The 22,184-nt window shown below is 41.0% G+C and overlaps 1 protein-coding gene across 4 annotated transcripts; it reads right to left on the bottom strand.

Annotated features, from left to right (window-relative positions):
- Window positions 1-6,048: 6,048 nt before the first annotated feature.
- DSN1 (DSN1 component of MIS12 kinetochore complex) lies at window positions 6,049-22,050 on the bottom strand. 4 transcript variants are annotated; one of them, XM_086332009.1, is made up of 11 exons: window positions 21,726-22,050; window positions 19,983-20,025; window positions 19,430-19,804; window positions 17,479-17,552; window positions 16,770-16,842; window positions 15,111-15,198; window positions 11,052-11,111; window positions 10,486-10,560; window positions 9,052-9,199; window positions 7,790-7,877; window positions 6,049-6,981 (listed from the first exon to the last, which is right to left on the bottom strand). In XM_086332009.1, exons 3-11 carry the CDS (start codon window positions 19,650-19,652, stop codon window positions 6,878-6,880), a joined length of 933 nt encoding a protein of 310 aa, XP_086188135.1. In that variant the 5' UTR covers window positions 19,653-19,804; window positions 19,983-20,025; window positions 21,726-22,050; the 3' UTR covers window positions 6,049-6,877. The 4 variants fall into 4 exon arrangements, with proteins under 4 accessions (XP_086188135.1, XP_086188132.1, XP_086188133.1 ...); XM_086332006.1 differs by having other exon boundaries at window positions 19,430-19,753; XM_086332007.1 differs by having other exon boundaries at window positions 19,430-19,747.
- Window positions 22,051-22,184: the final 134 nt, after the last annotated feature.

Raw genomic sequence — 22,184 nt, 5'->3', positions numbered from 1 at the left:
TGGTGGCTCAGATGGTAAAGAATCTGCCTACAATGCAAGAGACCTGGGTCTGACCTCTAGGTCAGGAAGATCACCCAGAGAAGGGAATGGCTATCCACTATTCCTGCCTGGTGAACTCCGTGGAGAGAGGAGCCTGGCGGGCTACAGTCTGTGGGATCACAAAGACCTGGACACAACTGAGCAACTGACACTGACCTAAGGGATGGTTACACAGATTCAGCAAGTTTGGACTGAAAAGTAGAAAAATTATTGGGGAGACTGTGTCTGCCAAATGATACCAAGCAGGACCCTGTGGGGGGTTCCTGGGAACAAAAGCCTTTCTTTGTCCCACATTTCTTTGTTGTTGTTGCTTTGGGTGCACCTCACAGCTTGCTGGGATGCAGAGATCTTAGTTCCCTGACCAGGAAATGAACCCAGCAGACCTGGCATGAGACTACCGAGTCCTAACCACTGGACCACCAGGGAATCCCCCCTCCCATTTCTTGATTACAAGAAATAGGCCTCATTCATTCCATGACCTTCTCGGAGTTGCAAAGGCAGGTTCAAACTGTTGCTAGGTAGAGACAAAGGTCCGTATAGTCAAAACTATGGTTTTTCCAGTAGTCATGTACCGATGTGAGAGTTGGACCATAAAGATGGCTGAGTGCTGAAAGATTGATACTTTTGAACTGTGGTGTTGGAGAACTCTTCTCCAATTTCTCCATCTTGGACTGCAAGATCCAACCATTCAATCCTAAAGAAAATCAATCCTGAATATTCATTGGAAGGACTGATGCTGAAGCTGAAGCTCTAATGCTTTGGCTACCTGATGCAAAGAGCTGACTCATTGGGAAAGACCCTGATACTGGGAAAGACTGAAGGCAGGAGGAGAAGGGGACGACAGAGAACGAGATGGTTGGATGGCATCACTGACTCAATGGACATGAGCTTGAGCAAGCTCCGGGAATGGTGATGGACAGGGAAGCCTGGCACACTGCAGTCCATGGGGTCACAAACAGTTGGACAAAACTCAATGACTAAGTAACAATTAGAGAAGGGAGGGGATGCAGAAGCAAGGAGCGGTCTAGAGAAACAATAGAGCAGCCTTGGGGCAGGTCTCAATATCTTTTGAGCTATTTTGCAGAAACCCCCACCAGATGGGAGAAATCCCAGACCAGTTGGAACCAGGCTGACGATGTTGACTTCCACTTCACCACCAACTAATCAGATTATCCATGAGCTACTTGATCACGTCCTCTTTGAATCATTACTATGAAATTTCTCACTACCTGCTCCAGGTTGGGACACACCGTTTTGAGGGCATTAATCCCCTTTGCCTGGCAAAGCAATAAAGCTATTCTTTCCTATTTCACCAAAACCTGTCCCTGAGAATTAATTTGGTGTCAGGGTACAGAGGCCAGATTTGGCTTCAGAAGCTGTTGCCACAGTTCCATCAGAGGTGAAGAATTTGATTGAAGAGGAAGGAAAGGATACCATCCAAAGCAAGTCTTCATGTGATGAAACTGGGCTCTTCTGGAAGAAGAGTCCCAGCAGAACCAAATTGCCATCCAGGAAGCTCTAGATTTTTAATCACGAGCCACCCATTCTCCTTCCTTGGCCCTTTTGATAAACCTTTCTCTGCTCCAAACTTGTGTTTGAGTTTGTCTGGCCTCACTGTGTGTCAGGCACAAGAACTTGCAACAAATCTACTGTCATCAAAGTACAAAGGAAGCACTAGATCATAAAACCTGGAAAAGCAAATTAACTCTGGTGTTACTGGCAATGCTACAGAGCATATGTTGAAGGCAGGAGTTGTATACAGAGCAAAGACCCAACAGGTTTTCAAAAACAAAACCAAGAATTATCTGCTTGTATTCTGACAACATAATCTAGGTGATAGCTATCTTGTTTATGGAATGGTTCTACCAATGCTTCATTCCAGAAATGAAAAATATTTGGAAAAGGAAGGGTTGGAATTTAAAATCCTATTATTAATAGACAATGTACCTGGTCATCCTGAATCTGTTTGCTTTGAAAATGTCAAAGTTGTACTTTTATCTCCAAACACAACCTCAATGCTTCAGCCACTTGACAAGCCATCAGTCGGTCAAGGCCACATACACCTGCCTGATATCTGACAACATATGGTCAGCAATTAATGCAGATTTTAATCTGGACACAATGCAGTGCTTGAAATCATTACTACTGCCAGTGAATAACGTTCATCGGAGGTGCAGTAAGTGAATTAAAACCACACTCTTAATGCCTGCTGGAAGAACTTACGAAGTCGTAAATGATTTTAAAGGTTACTGAGGTTCGATGGAGAAGTTAGGAAACTCATTCACATAGCAAGACAAGTTGGTGCCAGAGGATCTGCCAACACGCTTGATGAGGAAGTGGAAGAACATATTGAAGGGCACTGAGAAGTGTTAACAACACAGTTACTGGACAAACCTGTGGAGCCATCTACTGAGAAAGAGGAAGGCAAAGCAACTGAAGCAGAATCAGCAACGTGGACCCTATTGAAATTTGCCAAAATGTTTCAAATTTCACAATTTCAAATATATGGAATATGACCCTCAGATGAAAAGAAGCATCAAAGCAACTACTCACGATCACCAAAGGATTACAATTGCTGCAGCAACACTTCAGTGAGTTAAAGCGACAACTCCAATTACAATGTTTTCCCAAAAGCTTTCAGCAAAACCACCTTCAACTATATTTTGTAGATCCCCAAAATCATCTACTCAGACATCCAACCGTGGACACTGTAATGTCTCAATGATCCTCCTTCTGATGTACAGTCAGAAAGTCAATAGTAGCCTAAAGCTATGTCACAATGCCTCACTTCATCACATAGGCACTATATCATCTCACATCATCTCTGAGGAACGTAAGTACAAGACAATACAATATCTTGAGAGTGAGACCACAATTACCCAAGTTTTATTACAGTATATAGTTACAATTGCTCTATTTTACTATTGTTGTTGTTAATCTCTTAATGTGCCTAATTTATAAGTTAAACTTTATTGTAGGTAAGTAAATATAAGAAAAAACTTCGCAATTACAAGGCATACTATCTACAGTTTCAAGCATCCACTAGGGTCCTGGGACATATTCCCCCTCAGTTAAGAGGAAAGTACTGTAGTTTTCTTGCTTCGGAGTCTCCTTGGAGAACCTTTAACCAGAACTGCTCAGAGGGAGGGGTGTTGAGAGCTGTGTCTGGCTGGCTTCTCCCCTTCTGCCGAGTTACATCCTTATGGAGCCCCTAAGAACTCTTTACACTGCAAGGCCTCCTCCTTTGACATGGGCCTAGAGCGGTACCCACGGTCACATGGCGTTGAGCACTGTGCCTGGCATCAGGACAGGCTTAGTAAGTTTTTGGTGAATGAACCAGTAACTTAAGAACCAGATATAGCACAGGGAACTCTTCAATATTATGTAATGACCTATATGGGCAAGGAACCTAAGCAAGAGTATGTGTTTGTGTATACACATATATACATGCACACGTATATATCTGATTCACTGTGCTGTACTGCAGAAACTAACACAACATTGTAAATCCACTATACTCAAAACAAAAACAAAAACAATACCCCAAACTAGAATCCAAAACAGGGCTCCGAATTCCCAGTCCTCCATTACATCACCTCTACTACAGCCACCAGTCACACCATCTCCTCTGAGTGCAACCTGAGATTTTCCCAGACGATTACATTAAGCCATCAAAATGTACACGATATATTCCCTTCCTTGAAAGAGTTTATAATATAACCTATTATTTCTTTAGTGTTAAATATCACTGATTAAAAGCAAGATACTCGTTAACTAAAGTAGGGCAAATGAAGAATATTACCAAACATCTCTAAGGCTCCAACTATCTATAACATTCACCTAGTACAATTCCTGAACCAAACTTGGGGGGAGAAAAAACTAGTAGTACCTGGGCACAGCCTTTTACTAATTATTGTGTTAGTTAACATTTACTGAATGCTACATGGGTTCTAGATGACCCTCCACTCCTATCTTTATGTTCTTGGTTGGATTATTAAGCCCCTCCATGCCTGAGTTCCTCATCTATAATGAAAAAAAAGAAAAGAGGCAATCTCAAGTTGTGGTGTGTATGCATATAGAATGCTCAGATCTTATTCTTTATCTGTGCTCTATTTTGTATGGTTATTGGAGATACAAAGACACTTCTTAATTCTTATAAACAAAACTTCCAAAACACCAAGGACTTCCATGGTGGTCCAGTGGTTAAGAATCCACCTTCCAATGCAGGGGACTTGGGACTGATCCCCGATTAGGGAACTAGGATCCCAGATGCCATGTGGACTGCATGCCACAACTTTAGGCCATGTGCTCCGGAGCCCACATGCCGCAAAGGAAGAACCAACGCAGCCACAAATAAATGTTTTAAAAATGTAATACAGTGTACTAAATAAAATGGTGAGGGGGGGAGGTACAATCACCTTTGGAGAGAGGTGTTCTCTCCCCATTTCACAGAAAGGAAATTGCGGATAAGGATGAAGATTCACTCCAAACTACACTTTCCACTATATTATTCTGCTTCTGAAAGAGAGGCAATTAACACCACTCCTCTGATTTTTAAAAGCTTCCTTGGGGCTGTCCAGTTTCCCTTCATGCTCTCCTCTGGATATTATCTTATTCTTAAGGCTTTAATAACTAGGTATTGGTAACTTCCAAATTTTATTCCTAGTCTAGGTTTTCCTATCGTTTTCTACCTGTATATCCAACAATCTAGTTGAAATCTGTTTGGTATGCCAAATTTAACTGAGAATTTTCCTATTTAATTAACTGCTCATTATCCTCCATCCACTGTTCTTTTTTAAATTTTTTAGGCTCTTAGTTGCAGCAAGTGGGATCATTCTCCCAATCTTACAAATAAGAGGTTAAATGACTTTTTCTCAGTCAGTAAGTAGCAGTGAGGCTTTTAACATGGAGGTGACATGCCTGCTGTGTTCCAGACACTATGAAAGATGCCCCCTACTCATCCACTGCTAACTCCCAGCCCAGGCAGTCACTCCGCACCTGACCACTGCAGACTGTTAAGAGACCAACTGGTCTCTAAAATCCACACCTACTTGCTTCTAACTGTTCTCCAAACAGCAACTGGAGTGATCTTTTGAAAATAAAGTTCTTCAAAAAGGAGGGGACATATGTATACCTATGCATATATGGTATACATGGCTGATTCATGTTGATATATGGGAGAAACCAACACAATATTGTAAAGCAATTGTCCTCCAATTAGAAATAAATTTAAAAAAAAGAAAATAAAGTTCTGATCCCATCCATCTCTCAAAACCTTTCAATAACTTTCAATTATCTTTGTCTCAGGTGGTTCTTACATTGGCACTTAGCATTCCTGTTTAACCAGTCTTTTTTTTACTTTTTAGTATCCCAGAATGCTTTATTCTCTCTTCTCAGGCCTTTTAAAATGTGGCTCCTTTTACCTCAAATAACTGCCCTATTTCTCCTTTCTCCTTCCCAAGTCACTAAAACATTACTTCTGTGGAAAAGTGGTTTCTTCTTGTTCCCTGTGCCCAAGAGACTGTGAAAATCATGAAAAGAGGTCCTAAGACTTTATGTTCTTTGCGCTTGTCCCAGTTCCTAGAACTGTGCATGGCATATAGCAGGGGCTATGTAAATATATGAAAGAATGAAGAACGTGGGACTTCCCTGGTGGTCCAGGGGCTAAGACTCAGTGCTCCCAAGGCAGGGGGTCCTGGATTTGATCCCTAGAACTGGATCCCACAGGCTGCAATTAAGAGTTCACATGTTGCAACTAAGAAAAAAAATATCCTGAAGGTCACAACGAAGGGCAAAGATCTCATGTGCAGCAACTAAGACCTGGCACAGCCAAATTAACTAAAAAATAAAAAAAAAATTTTTAAAACAATAAGGAACACAGGGAAAAGCTAGGATATATCACCTCTCACTAACTGGTGCATAGTCCAAGCTTTAAGACTTAAGATAATGACTGCGTATTTAAGTGAATTGGGTTCTGTTCTATTAGGAGGATCAGAAAATAAGAGATACTGACAATAAATTAGTTGGTGTTTTATTGGCTGTTAACACTGAGGTATAACTCCACGCTACTGTTCACTTCTGAGTCCTGACAAAGAATCCTATTTTCTGCTAAGCCTTCCAAGCCTTTTCATTTTTTCATACACGAGGACAAGGGAAAGCTTTTAAGAACATGCAATCTTATAATGCAAATCATTAACAAATACGGAGAACAATGAAAAAGAGATACTTAACCCCTTCTTGATCCCTGGTTGGGGAACTAAGATCTTGCATGCCACATGGTATAGCACGCCCTCCCAAAAAAAGCTAAAACACATTATAGACATCAGGATATAGAAAAAGAGTGTTATTATCTTCAATTTGGGAATCCTGTAAGAAGATATATGTATCCATACAATGCAAACAATGCTCACAACTCCTCTACCTAAGGTCACCCTCAAAGTCACAGGAGAAAGTCAGTCTCATTCTGTTTACAACCAGAATGACCCCTAAAATGCTTACTGGATTTGGTCCTGAATGACTTTAGGTTGTTTCAAAACCTCAAAAACATCTTCAGAGTAGGGAGATTTCTGATCACTATTTCAAAGAATGGGCTACTAGTTCTGAAGGTCATTCCAAAGCAAAGTCTCAAGCATTTTCCCTGTTCTTGGAAAAAGCTTGTATATGACATGCTTTCAAATGCATAAATTCCATTTTAAGAAAAAAAATCAGAGTGCTTTACAGTCAGCCAGTTATCTTCAAAGGCAACAGAGCAGATGTCACAGCTCATCCCACCATGCACTGGGGCACTCTTGCGGTTTCTCTCCTCTAGAGCACCTTGTGGCAGAAAAGCTGCATTAGGTCACTGACAAGATTTAGAGCAATAAGTGCTAGGTTGTTTCTGTAACTGAAGCTTGAGCAGTTTTCGAGCTGGTGAAGGATCTAACTGTTGAGTGCTTCTCTTCCCTGCAGAGAAAAGGAGTCAAAAAATACATTTCAATTGAATTCAAATACCACTATTGAAAACTTACTGTGTGAATACTGTGCCAGACCCTGAAGGGTATTCGAAGGACGACTTAAGAGCGCTTCTACCCTCAGGGAGATGGCTCTCTGGTAGGAAAGCCAGCTGCAACTACAACCACAATACAATCAAATGGGGACTTCCCCAGTGGTCCAGTGACTAAGATCTGCGCCCCGGTGCGGGGGGCCCGGTTCAATCCCTGGTCAGAGACCAGATCACAAATGCAACTAAGAGTTCACAGCCTGCAACTAAAGATCCCACATGTTGCAACTAACACCCGGCACTGCCAAATAAATAAACATTATTTTTTTAAAAAGTAATGTCAGTGTCACTTGGTAGATTCTTGAAGAATGAAAAGAGAAAAAAGGCAATGGATAGATATTTCTTGTCCTGGATCTGCCCAAACAACACAGTTTGTCAGTTTGTGGAGATTTAATTCTCAATCTACTGTGCTCCTGTCTAAAAATTTCCAATTAACTTTGAGTACCCACAATAGTCATTGTTATTGTAAGGGGGAAATAAAAGTCACCAGATGAAGGCCTTACCCTTGGAAGCCATTGTTTGTATCCACACAATACAAACAATGCTCACAACTCCTCTACCTTAAAATCACCCTCAAAGTCACAGGAGAAAAGCAGTCTCATTCCCTTTACAATCCGAATGACCCCTAAAATGTTTTGAAGGGCAGTGTACATCTGAAGGGCCATCAGATGTACAACAGTGCAAGCTCTGGTCCCCTTAAGACAGGCTTACCGAGCTGTACTGACACCTCCTGGAGGCACTGGGTACTTTCGTCCATAAAGGCGTGCAGCTGCTTCACGGATCCTTGCAGTTCGTCCATCTGCAGACAACAGACAACTGTGAACTGGAAGGGTGCACGGCTTCTGCGTGGCTCCTCAAACACACCAAGCGAGCTCCTGCTCAGGAGCTTTGCTTTGGCTGCTCTTTCAACCTGGAATGCTTATGCCAGACATTTTGTTTGCCCTTTCACATCCATAATCACCCCTCTCCACACTGCTCTAACTCCTGAGCAGACTGACCTGCACAACCTCAACAGGATCCCAGGTCCTCTGGCTTCTAGGTGGGCCTGACCAAGAGGGAGCCAAGCAGGAGCCGAATGACCTCAGGGTATTTTTACCTGAGCCTGCTCCTGGAAGGGTCATCTGGAGTTACTAGTGTCTCTCAACTGAAGACCATGGCTCTTTCAGGACACCCCACCATACAACTCCCTGCCAGGTACCACAGTGACTGTTTCACCCTTCAGCTGAGGAGTAGGAACAGCTCAGCTGCCTCTTAGCCCCAGATCACTTCACTTCACTTTTGAATTCCTGATACCCACATCTTTATACTCAGCCCTTTTGTAAACAGACTCTCCATACTCTATATCAAATGCCACCTGCTTCCTGTTCATATTGGGCTGACCAAAAAGTTCGTTTGGGTTTTTGTAAGCTCTTATGTAATGTGAACAAAGTTTTTGGCCAACCTAATACTTGGATTGAGGGACTTCCCTGATGGCCCAGCAGATAAGACTTTGTACTTCCAATTCATGAGGTGCAGGTTCAATCCCTGTTCAGGGAACTAAGATCCCACATACTGTGTGGTGCAACCAAAATAAAAGTAACAAACAAATAAAAAAGTCCAACTTGAGACCTCATGCTATAAGTTTAAGAAGGTATTTTGGCAAAAAAAGAAAAATTGGGGTTGACATTCTTCAAAATGTCCTCATGGCTCACTTCCCCATTTCTTTCAAGTCTTTATTAAGGTGGCACCTAAGAAGGGCCTTCAACCCCTCTACATAGCAAACTGAAGCCCTCCCGGCATATTCTCTTCCTCCACCTGACTTAATAGCATTTATCACCATTTACTTGTTTATTTTCTTTCACTGTCTCTCCAATGTTTCCCCAAGGTAGAGTTGAATATACTTATCTAATTACACATGTTTTCCAGCTCTTTTAACAAGGATGGGAAGGTATCAAAGCTGAATAACTCAGCCAAAGAAACATGACCCAACTCACCACCAACTCCATACAATCAAAGAGTTTAGTCTGGTTCTGCAGTATCTTCTGGTAGTCAGGTTTTGTATTAAGGACTTCACTCTGGGAAGACCCAACATACATTCTAGGTTCCACTTCAACTTCAGTATTTTTGGTTTCAGCTGATCCTCTAAAAACAAAATACAACAAAAAAGCTTTCAAATAATTTTACAATTATTTTCTGTAGGAAAACAGCAAAGATTTACCCAGGGAAAACACTTCCTAAAAGGCTTTACTAACCTGAATCAATATTCTTCCACCCCAGGGTGAGCATAGGTTCTCTTACTAACAGGAGATTCTGAGATAATTATCCGGTGTTAATGTTTTTATACCTCTGGACTCCAGGAAATGCTAGGTTAGTTGACTCCATCTAACAGTAAGGTCCATTTACAAAAAGGACTACTGGGGTAACGCCTGAAGTTAACATCTATGATCTTTTACCAAAAAGATGTTGGCCCACTTCAATTATCTAAAATAACTCATTATAATGGAGAGTTTATGAAAACTGCTGATGACTCTTTAGTCATAACAAACCCAATGAGGTAGGTAGTAATATTATCCCATTTTCAAATGAGGAACTTCAGATTAAGTGGACTTCCCAAGGTCACAGAACTAAGAATTAGTTAGGATTTGAACAGAGACAGTCTGCTTCCAGAAGCTTTCCTGTTAATATAAACTATGGCCCGTCAAAAGTGTTTATTCTGAAACTGCCATCTTACATATTATCTGTCTTCATACACAGAACATGTAAAGGGTGAAGAAAGTAATAAGTATCAATGCTTGGATTAGGGAAGCTTCTCATACTGTGCTCCTCAAGGTGCCTCTCTACTAGGAGGCCACTTTGGCAATTATTATTTTGGCTAATGTTTTATAGTTGTGTTTCTAGCTAAGGTTCTGTTTGGGGAAAAAAAGCTTAAAATCATTGGTTTGGACACTAAAATGAAACCAAAATCTAGCACTTTCCCATTTTATTATGCCTTCAAGACCCAAAGATCATCTCTCTCCTGTAGACCCACTTCCATCACCCCTTTCACCCCGTGTCTCCATGAGGGCCCTGGCTGTGGTTCTCTCCCACAGTCGCAGCTTTTCAAAGGCCATGTGCTCACTGAAGTCCCTTGATACTGTTCCTAGCCCAGCCCCAGGTTGCCAGGTACAGGGCAGAGACATGCCTGTCTCCCCCAGAATGTGGAACAGCAGCCAAGGGCACAGAACAGAGGCAGTTCTGTTCTTTGACTGAAAGTAGTGACGACTCTTCCTTCCCAGCCCCCTCACTCTCCATTTTCAGTCACACTGTTCATATATACTCTACAGAAATTTGATGAGTTCTGGATTCATCATTCAACTTGTGCTAAGAGAACTGAAATCAAATCAAAAGTCACAAGGTAAAACCTTCCTATTTCCTGTCATAGATCTAACCTTGATAGGATCTTTTCAGCCTCTTCCTGGTAGCGCAGCAAGAGCTGATCCCAACTTTGACGTTCTAAAGAAAACCTACAGAAGCAGGAAAAAATTCAGTTAACTTTTGATCATCTCATTCTGAATCACTCAGGACAACCATACATTAGGTGTCTACTCTGATTCCAAGATGTGAATAAAAAGGTCATAAAAAAAAAAAAAAGATTAGAAAGCATGACCAAGTCAGAGGATATTAATCAAATCAAACATGAGTCTTTACATCAAATCCACATCCTTAGTCTCTAGACTCCATTCTATGAAACTGGCCATCAATACAGTCCATAAACCACTCCAGTGTCTTTGCCTGAGAAATCCCATGGTCAGAGGAGCCTGGTGGGCTACAGTCCATGGGGTTAAGAAAGAGTCGGACACAACTTAGTGACAAAGCGCCAACAGTACATAAATCCCAGTGTGCAGCTTTCCAACACTGACACACTGAAAAGGATGTTTACTATCCATTTCTGGGTTTAGTTATTTCCCCAGACAAATTTAGATTTCCCAACAAAAGTTCACTCATTTTCACTTACTTTGTTATATATTCCTTCATCTCAGCCACTGAAGTTTCCAGAGCCAAATCTGACACTCTTCTAGAAGAGACAGGATTATGAGATTAACAGAAATCTTCCAAGAGTGTTTGCTTTTAGTATTGGATGTCTCACATAATTTTAACAGCAATAAAACATGTTCAGAATTTATCTTTCAATGAATATTTAGTCTTGGACTCTAATTCACTTTTGCACTAGGTATTAGCTTTCTCACTGGGCTCTTCATTGTCTATTTCCCTCATCAATTTGAATTCACACGTGAACAGATTAACCTCTCTTCAAATATTCCTTTTGTGTTTTTCATTTCTTAAAAATTTAGTGACTCTCTACTACGTTCAGAAGAAAAGCCAGAACTCCTTAACCTGGCACTTAAGGTTCTCTGTGTTCTGGCTCTGTCCAGCTAATTAACTTTGATTCCTGCCGTTACCCTTTATCTCTTCTATCCATACAATGCCACTCAGCCTCAAATATCTGCCGGTTTCAATCTTCAAAGTTTTGTTCACAACATTTTTTTTTTATTTAGCCTCTTGCCTTCCCACTAATCAAAACCTTAATAGCTTTTTCATACAACTGTCTTTGCACTTAAGTTGAAGCTTTCAGTTGGATATGTTCTCCTTAAACCAATAGCTTGGCTAGTAGGGCGATTAATTCTAATGGAAAAGCAGGAGGCATTGAAAATGCCAAAATTTTGCAGATGTACTTGGTACTCTACCCGGCAAAGGCAAATCAGCTGTGTCACCTTTTATGTTTTTCTATCAAAGCCTGTGACAAACAGCCTCTATCACCTTTAGCTGCAATACAGCAGCCTATGGTTTAAATATATTTCGTTAAAAGAGGAGCAATGTCGAGCTAACATAATTTTCATTTCCTGAATAGCAATGTTAATTCTAAGGATCCATGGAAAGGCAGACCTTTGTGAAGTTGAAAGTGTAAGATCAAGTCATGTAATTTGTTGCAGGATGAGGAGAGGGCTTGGTGTTGCCCCTGCTGAGCAACTACCAGTTTCGGGGGAGGCGGGGTGGCGGCGGGCAGTGGTGGCGGCTGTAAACTTTCTCTTAATACTCTTGCTGGCCAACAGCTAAAAACATGACTTTATCTACAACTAGCATGGCTAGCAAAAATATGAATGCTTTTTGTCTCATCTTCACATATTTGGTTCCTCCTCATCATCCAGGTCTTACAGGTCTCAGTGCAAACGGCAAATCATTAGAGGACTTCTCTGAACACTCTAGTGTAAGTTGCCCACTGCTTCAAGTCACTATAATATTGCCTGCCCAATTAGATTATCACTGAAATCATTCAGATTATATCTGAAGTCATTATTTTCTAAGTAGTTTGTCTCTCCTACTACAATGAATAAGAAGAAAGATCTTGCTTGATATTGCTTGATATCTCCAGCTTCCGCACGGTACATAGAAGATGCTGGATAAACGTTTGATAAGTGAATGAACAACTGTCTAATTAAGTCTTATTTCTCCAAAGAAGCCATACGGATTGCTGATAGGCACATGAAGACGCTCAACATCACTCTTAGAGAAATGCAAGCAAAACTATAATGAGGGGCTTCCCTGATGTCTCAGTGGTAAAGAATCCACCTGCCAATGCAGGAGACACGGGTTCAATCCCTGATCCACGAATATCCCACATGCCTCAGAGCAACTAACCCATGCGCCACAACTACTGATCCTATGCACAGAGCCGGAGAGTCAAAACTACCGAGCCCACGTACTGCAACTTCTGAAGCCTGTGCACCCAGAGCCTGTGCTCTGCAACAAGAGTGGCCACCACAATAAGAAGTCCAGGTACCGTGACTAGACAGTAGCCCCTGCTCAATGCAACTAGAGAAAAAAATCGCGCACCAACAAAGACCCAGCACAGCCAAACATTAAATAAATAAGCAAATAAAATTATATATAAAAACTACAATGAGGTATAACCTTATACCCATCAGAAATGGCCATCATGAAAAAGTCTACAAATAATAAATGCTGGACAGTGTGTATAAAAAATGGAAACCTTCCTAACACTGTTGGTGGAAGGGTAAATTGGTGCAGTCACTATGGAAAACAGTGTGAAAGTTCCTTAAAAAAGTAAAAATAGAGTTACCATATGACCTAGCAACCTAACTACTGGGCATATATTCGGAAAAGACAAAAACTAATTAAAAAAGATGATGCTATGAAAGTGCTCACTCAATATGTCAGCAAATTTGGAAAACTCAGCAGTGGCCACAGGACTGGAAAAGGTCAGTTTTCATTCCAATTCCAAAGAAAGGCAATGCCAAAGAACGCTCAAATTAACGCACAATTGCACTCCTCCCACATGCTAGTAAATACTCAAAATTCTCCAAGCCAGGCTTCAGCAATACGTGAACCATGAACTTCCAGATGTTCAAGCTGGTTTTCGAAAAGGCAGGAACCAGAGATCAAATTGCCAACATCTGCAGGATTATCGAAAAAGCAAGAGAGCTTCAGAAAAACATCTACTTCTGCTTTATTGACTATGCCAAAGCCTTTGACTGTGTGAGTCACAATAAACTATGGAAAATTCTGAGAGATGGGAATACCAAACCACCGGACCTGCCTCTTGAGAAACCTGTATGAAACTCAGGAAGCAACAGTTAGAACTGGACATGGAACAACAGACTGGTTCCAAATAGGAAAAGGAGTACATCAAGGCTGTATATTGTCACCCTGCTTATTTAACTTCTATGCAGAGTACATCATGAGAAATGCTGGGCTGGAGGAAGCACAAGCTGGAATCAAGACTGCTGGGAGAAATATCAATAACGTCAGATATGCAGATGACACCACCCTTATGGCAGAAAGGGAAGAAGAACTAAAGAGCCTCTCGATGAAAGTGAAAGAGGAAACTGAAAAAGTTGGCTTAAAGCTCAACATTCAGAAAACGAAGATCATGGCATCCAGTCCCATCACTTCATGGCAAATAGATGGGGAAACAGTGGAAACAGCGGCTGACTTTATTTTTGGGGGCTCCAAAATCACTGCAGACGGTGACTGCAGCCATGAAATTAGAAGACGCTTACTCCTTGGAAGGAAAGTTATGACTAACTTAGACAGCATATTAAAAAGCAGAGACATTACTTTGTCAACAAAGGTCTGTCTGGTCAAGGCTATGGTTTTTCCAGTAGTCACATATGGATGTGAGAGTTGGACTATAAAGAAAGCTGAGCCCCGAAGAATTGATGCTTTTGAACTGTGGTGTTGGAGAAGACTCTTGAGAGTCCCTTGGACTGCAAGGAGATCCAACCAGTCCATCCTAAAGGAGATCAGTCCTGGATGTTCATTGGAAGGACTGATGTTGAAGCTGAAAATCCAATACTTTGGCCACATGATGTGAAGAGCTGACTCATTTGAAAAAACTCTCATGCTGGGAAAGACTGAGGGCAGGAGGAGAAGGGGACGACAGAGGATGAGACGGTTGGATGGCATCACCGACTCATTGGACATGGGTTTGGGTAGACTCTGGCAGTTGGTGATGGATAGGGAGACCTGGCGTGCTGCGGTTCATGGGGTTGCAAAGAGTCAGACATGACTGAGGGACTGAACTGAATTAAAAAAGATACATGTACCCCAACGTTCATAGAGCACTATTTACAATAGCCAAGACATAGAAGCAACCTAAATGTCCATCAACAGATGAACAGATAAAGATGTGATGTATGTGTACACACACACACACACACACACACACACACACAGGAATATTACTCAGCCATAAAAAAGAATGAAATAAATGCCATTTGCAGCAACATGGATGGACCTAGAGATTATACTAACAGATTAAGTCAGACAAAGAAAGACAAATTCCATACAACACTTATTTGTGGGATCTAAAATATGATACAAATGAACTGAAGTATACACAAACACACGCACATATACACACACATATAACTGAATCACTTTGATGTACACTAGAAATTAACACTGTAAATTAACTATACTTCAATGTAAAAAATTAAAAAAGAAAAAGTCCTTATTCAACTATAATTTTGGAGAGAAAGGGAACTGCTCTTACCCTTCTGAATCTTCAAAACATTTTTGTAGTGTTCCATTACTTTCCAATTTGTCTGCAAAATGTTTCAACTCTTCAGAAAGGGAAGATGCTACAGAAAATAAAATTATATGTTATAAAATAAAGAGAATACTTTTCACAGTGAGCTGCTGACAAAGATGTAATATACGTATGGTAGTCTCAGCTCTAGGGTCACCTGTTACATTCTGGCCCTCTCACCTATTCAAAAAAGTGATAGAAATATGCGGGAAGATTTTACCTTTTTTCTTTGGGTAGGTACAGATAAAATGGAAGACAACTCCTCTTTATAACATTTATAATAGTGTTTTTCACAGAACTGATGAAGAAGCAGTTTAAAAGATGTGTTAGAAAAGTGTATCTGCATTGACAATTCACTCTTTCAAGAGATCTGATCTGCTGGCACTAGGTGAAAAAACTTATTACGGAAGTCAGAAATGCTAGCAGCAAATAAAAAAATGATGGGCATAAGGTAAAAACAGGTCTCTGCTTAGACTTAAAAAGAGTTCACAATTAAATTCAGGTGAGGAATGCAAACGGGAAAAGATATGTTAAATAGCTATCAAAATAAACCTGGACATGTCTACCCTAATTACAGTAATAGTGCAACTCTGAGATAAACAGCTTTAACTGGCAAGTAAGTCTGACTTCATGTATTTTCTAGGTCTTTTATTTCTGACCTGGATGATTGTATAATTACACTGCAAGGAGAATAGCTACTTCCTAGAAAGCTGAAAATTGACTCCCAGGGAAGAATATTTGCAACTTATGTCACAGACAAAAGCTAATTTCCTTAACACATAAAGAGTGCCTGCAAAACCAATATAAAAGAGGCAATATCTCAATTTTAAGAAATGAACAAAGGATATGGAGAGACAATACACAGAAAATAAAGTACAAATGGCTCTCCTCTAAAAATACGAAAAAATATTATCCTCTTCAAAAGAAAAAGAAACACAGATTAAAACCCCAAAAAGACCTTTAAATAATACCTACTAAATAATAAAAAAAATCTAAACTTTTAGTTACAGTACACTTATACTAGTTAATTCTAATATATCTTATTTTTACTTGAATATGTGCTAAGAGGCTTGTATAAAAAGGTATTCATTATCCATTCACTGTAATGACAAAAGACTGAAAGCAAACCTAAAAGCCCATCAATAAAGAACCATTTAAATGAAATATGGTACATTTATAAAATAGAGCAACATATAGCTGCTAAAATATCAAGACAGCTCTATCAGTGTGATAAAGAACTATCTGCAAGATAAATTAAGGTTTAAAAAAACAACAAACAAGATTAAGAACAGTGTGTAGAGAGGATTATTTGATTTTAATGGATAAATGTTTAGAAATGCAATAAATTTGCAAAGATATCCAAGAAGCTGGTGGCTGTGGTTGCCTCTGGGAGGAGAGGAGCTGAGACTGGGGGTCATGGGGCAAGAGGCTTACTTTTAGACCTTCTAAACTTCGTAAGCACATATTCTTATCTTTTTTAATGCAGTTCCCCACCAAAATGGAGGAGGCCTGGTTGTGTAAGGTAGCAGCTCCTATAAGTAGCGACCCCAAGAGGTTTCAACCAACCCTAACGGAAGGTACAGACCAAGGTCAAAGCTCGAGTGTCTGCTCTTAGCAACTTACCTTTGGCTCTGAAACTTTCAAGACTGAAGCCCTCAGTTCCCCTTAGGAAAGGTTCAAGTTTCTGAACAGAGAACTAAATAAAGAAAAGCATTTTCAGTACAACAACCAAGATTTGCCAGGCCAATCCTGAATTCATGTAATCTTAGGACATTTAATAAATGTAAGCAAGCATGATTTAATTCTACACCTAAGATTTTTCATATAAACAAAACAAGAAAATAAAAAGGTAAGGAAAAAATTCTTTGTTGCCTAGACTACATGATGTGATTTTTGATTCAGGGGGAAAAACGGTCATTTAATTCACACAAATGACTTGCTTATCTACACTGATGCAATCACCAGTTAGTCACATAATTCCAATTCAGAGAGCAGCCAGATCTCAAATGTCTGCTTAAACTTAGATATGACCTCCACCCACCTTAAAGTCCCATCATTTGCTGCTAATGAGCAAAATATACTAGACAGGGGAACTCTCTTAACTGCTCAGTTAGCCACAGCAATACCAATGGGACTCGTAGAGCCTGATCCAGAGACAAAACTTCTGGGATTAAATCTGGCTTTTAAATTAATATCACTAGAGAGAAACACCTTTTACTCTTTACTGATAAATCACACAGTACTGACGTGTCTTTGAGGATGTCACAATAACAGTTTTTAAAAAAAAGGAAAGAAAAAGAAAACACTCCCAATTCTGAGACGTGACTCTCACCTGGAAACTGGAAAGGAGGAGAGAGCTCAGCCGTTTGCTTTCTGTTAGGTCGACACTGATGGATCTGCAGAGCTCTAACATAAAATATTACCACATTCAAAGAGCTGGACATTTATACAGTTAGCAAAGTAAAAAACAAAAAAAAACCTGAAAAATTCCCTCCCTCTTGATGCAGCCCAAATTAAGGTAAAAAAACCCAAGAAGTCTTCTCTGTCTTCTTACATCTAATTTGTTCAAGATCACCAGAGAATGAAATTTACCTATCTGTGCATCCTAAGTTTAAAAAGTTAAAAGAACCTTTTATGTATTACCTTAAAATCTTGTCTTGCTAAATAAAACAGATTTAAAAAAATAATTTAACTTCTCTTTGTGTTTTATATTCACCATTTGAAGAAAGGAGATGGGAATATTTCAGAATTTTTGTGATAGCCATTGTAGTGTGCTTTAAATGAGTTCCACTTTACAGATGGGGAAACTGAAGCTCAGAGGGGAGACACTTGTCTGAAGCCAGAGACAATAACATTAATAGTAAGTTTGTTGAACACAGACTATCTAACAGGAATTTTATTAAATTCTAACCGTCACCCTCACTTGAGGCAAGTGACTTATCAGCCTAACCATTTAACAAAGGTTAGGTGCTGGGCAACTTGCCCAAGGTCACACAGTGCATCAGCCTGAACTAAACAGGCATTTTACATAATTATGCCACTGAATCCTCAGCTATCAATAAAAGATGTAGATAATGTTTTTCCCAATTATGTCCATTTTAAAACATCATTTCTTATACAGCAAAGGAAATCTGCTTTGAGAATTAGGAGAGATACATGTCTTTTAGCCCTCCAGCCTCAGCTGGCTGTTTTTAAGTTCTTTTGCGCCCTCTCTTGATTACTTCTTCTCACTTTTAGTCATGAAAAATAAGATACCTTCTGCCTATAACCAAAGAAATCTGGGAAGTGGCCAGGAATAACCAGAAAATAACAAATCCTATACGTCAGTGATTTTTTATTACACAGAATTTTAGGTCCACATGCTCTGGAACATAGATGAACGTAATAAGGGTAACCTTAGGAAACTGAAATTTCTTGGCACATCTATGAAGTATACAAGCATAACCATGGCAGCAATTTTCTGATATGCTACATGGCTGTTCTTAGGTAGATTTCCTTCTAAACATCAGACCTTCAGGAAGTGAAGTAATATCTTTAATCATGATAACTTAACACGAGCTATATTTATTTATTATGTGCCAAGTACTGTGTTATGTATCAACTCATTTAATTCTCAGTCTTGTAAAATAGGTATTATTTCACCCCATTTACTGATGAGGACCGTAAAGCAAAGGAGATTAAACTGTTCAAGGTCACAAAGCTAGTTAAGTTCTTCCTGAAATGTGCTACTTTCCACATTAAATCTTGTCCTTCAGTGCTTCCTGAGATGCTATTATTATAAATTCACACAAAATCACATTCAAATACACCATGTCTCAAAACTAGGTTTTTACCCTATTTTTATGGGTTCTTCCCTCTGAGATATTTTCAGTTATAAAACCTAAAATCAGGTAGCAACCCATCCACCTTCTATTCTACTTCAGGATACGAGGAAGAAAGCCAGAGGAAATCTTTACTTCTAGCCAATGTGAATGCTGAACATTCACTGAGCAAAGGTGAATGCTGAACAACTGTAAATCAGATTTTCTGTCCATGGTATAGATTACAATGGGTAGCTAATAACATGATATAAACAGCACTGATACTGAATACTTACTAGGTGTTTGACATCAATACTTATAATCTGAGAATACTCCTATAGATGAGGAAACTGAAGCTCAGAGAGGTGAAGTCATCTGTTCAGTCACATAGCTATTAAGTAGCCAAGTCAAGCCTAACTTCCTGCCATGCCTCACTGCCTCTTATCTGAGCTGGAGTCCAGTCTTATGTACAAAGCACCCCACCTGTGATGCCCTGATGAAAGGGAGGCAGTGACTTCCGCCGGTTCGTTTCCTTCATACTTGCTCGCCGCCAGGACTGCCTCCTGGCTTGATGACAAGCAGACTGCTCTGGAGACAAATGAAGGGACCTGGATTCAAGTCCTTCCTGGTGGCTGAGATCACCACTTTCCCCTTTTGGGGGGCTACGGCCAAGGTGAATTCGTTCCTTTGAAACACGTTCAGTCATCTTCAGGGAGGCAGACGATTTATTACACACTTCCACAGGGTTGGGATCTGATTCCAGTTGACGATCATGAGTCTTAGATGCCACTGGTTCCTCTTCTAGCACTTGTCATAAAAAAGTCAAAATACAGAATCAAACCCATCACAACTAAGAATCTGTGCAAAAAAAGTGGCAAAAGGAAACATATGCCCCAGGTCATGGAAACATCAAGGAAGCATCTCTGCAAATACACAAATAAGTGATTTCAAATCCACCAAGAGCCAGGAGGTATTTAGGTAAAGCTCATGAACCTAAACCCAAGGCAAGAAGGTACTGAACTTCACGAATACTCACCTTTTACTATCTCCGGTCTGGAAGTCATCCTGAGGTGAGAATCCTGAAACAGGAAAATGAAGTAATCTGTTCTCCACATTTCAGTCCCAGTCTTGCTGGGGCTTTACTCCCCCAGAATCAGCCTTGCGCTTTCTCGTCTCTTTGAACCGCCCCTTTTTGCCCCATGAAATTCTACCTGCCTGACAAGGCCCAGCCCAACCTCACCTCCACACCTCTTCCACAGAACATCAGCAGGGCTCATCACATCCTGTTCTGAATTTCTACAGAATTTATCACTAGAAATAATCTTATCTTCCTTAACATATATCTCTTAGTTCCCAATTATTTTGTGTTTAATAAGGGCTTAATTGCATAACTCAATCAATGGCATTATGATCTACATGGTCTTCAAAACATGAACAATCACTTTACCCTTTACTTATTAATTCTGCAGATTCTACTTCCAACAATCTCTAAAACTCTTCCAACTTCTAGCTATTTAGTTCAGATCTCATAGTTTCTATCCCTCTCCCTCACTTCCCCCAAGAATCGAACAGCCACTCCACGAGTTTTTCCTACATGCAGCATTGTTCCTCTCCAATACATTCTTTATTTTTTTGAGCAGCTTGTGGGATTTTAGTTTCCCAGCCAGGGACTGAACTCCGGCCCTTGAAGTGAAAGCTCTGAGTCCTAACTACTGGACTGCTGGGTAATTCCCTCCAATCCATTCTTTAGACAGCAGCAGATTCCTCCAGTGTACTGAACACCTTCCAGAAGCTAGTCCTAACTAGTACCTACTCCCGCTTTCTCCTGCTACTCCCATTCCATGCACCACTTTTTTTTTTAAGTTTCTGTTTCTTTTTTAATTGTGCTGAAATATACACAACATAAAATTTACCATCTTAATCATTTTTAAGTGTACATACAGTTCAGTGATATTAAGTACATCCACATTGCTGGCTACCATCACCACCATCCATCCAGAAAACTCTTTTCATTTTCCACACACCACTTCCGAATCTTTGTACACATTGCCTTATAACTTATTCTTCCTTCCCAATCGAGCTCAAGTGTGAAGCTTTCATGCCACTTCTCTTTGGCAGAGTTGGCAGCTCCACCCCTGGGCCTCCCTGGCACTGGTTGTAAAGTCTGTTTACACGTCTCCCGGGGCCAGACTGTATTTCTAGTGCCTGTCACAGACAAGTAACTGACTGGAAAAGGGCAGGAACATGACCAAGCCTCCCCCTCCACCACCAATAAAAATCCATACGGGGTGGGGGGAGTGCTTAGTAAAGAAAAATAAATATATGTGAAGGGACAACGTGGAAAAGATAAGAGAATAACGAGGGGTAGTAGGATCAAGGATCTAAATCGTCACAGTTACGGCTGTATCATTCAGATGAAAGGCCGGTTACTTAACAGCAACCACTGACACCTTTTAAGCGCGTATTACATGCCAGGACCTGAGTATGTAAAAACTGTATGTGCGTTACTGCGCCATTTAATCGTTGCCACAGCTCTGGAAGTACCATCAACAGTTTCACGCTGCAGTCAGTTGAACTGAAATTCAGAGGCGCAAAAAAAAAAAAAACAAAACCAAACTTGTTAGGCAGCCAGCCTGGAGAAGAGGCGAAATTCGAACCCTGGCCTGTGTGACCCACCCCACCCCGCTTTCAACCTTCCACCAACAGTGACGTCTAGACCACGGGCTCTGCAAACAGCTCCCGAGCGAGAGGCGCCTCTCGCCCCGGGGTCTCCTCTTACCCGGTTTCGGGCGTGACGACGGGCAGGCAGGGTGTGGGCTGAGCCGAGTTGTCCGACCCCAAAGAGGCTGGTGCGGAGGTAAGGGAGGCCTCGTCCGTGAACAGGCCTGCGACTTTTTCACCTCAGAGAGACGCCTGTCCAGCCCAGAGCCTCCGTCTCCGAAACACAAGGCCGCAGGTCACTCTTTCCGCCACGCCGAGTTACCCCTGGACGCGCTGCACCAAGGACGATGCTCCTTCCAACTCTGGGACCGCTTCACTAGCTTCCAGCGGCCCCAGAGCCGCCCCTTAGAAAACTCCCGCCGGCTAACGACGCATGCGCGGCTGGCGGGCTCCCGGGCTCGCGCAAGCGCACAACGCCGCTTCCTCGAGGCGCATGCGCAAACCGTTGTTGGAGACTTGTGGCCCCGCCCGGTTTGTCCAAGTTCTTCCCCGCCCAATTTTGGCAAAGTTACCACCT

This window comes from Bos grunniens, chromosome 13 (genome assembly GCF_055505025.1).
Source record: "Bos grunniens cultivar Pamir isolate PY7600 chromosome 13, Bosgru_T2T1.0, whole genome shotgun sequence".
In the NCBI taxonomy this organism is placed as follows: Eukaryota; Metazoa; Chordata; class Mammalia; order Artiodactyla; family Bovidae; genus Bos; species Bos grunniens.
The sequence above is the reverse complement of the archived record's forward strand: the minus strand, read 5'-3'. Positions and strand labels throughout refer to the sequence as shown.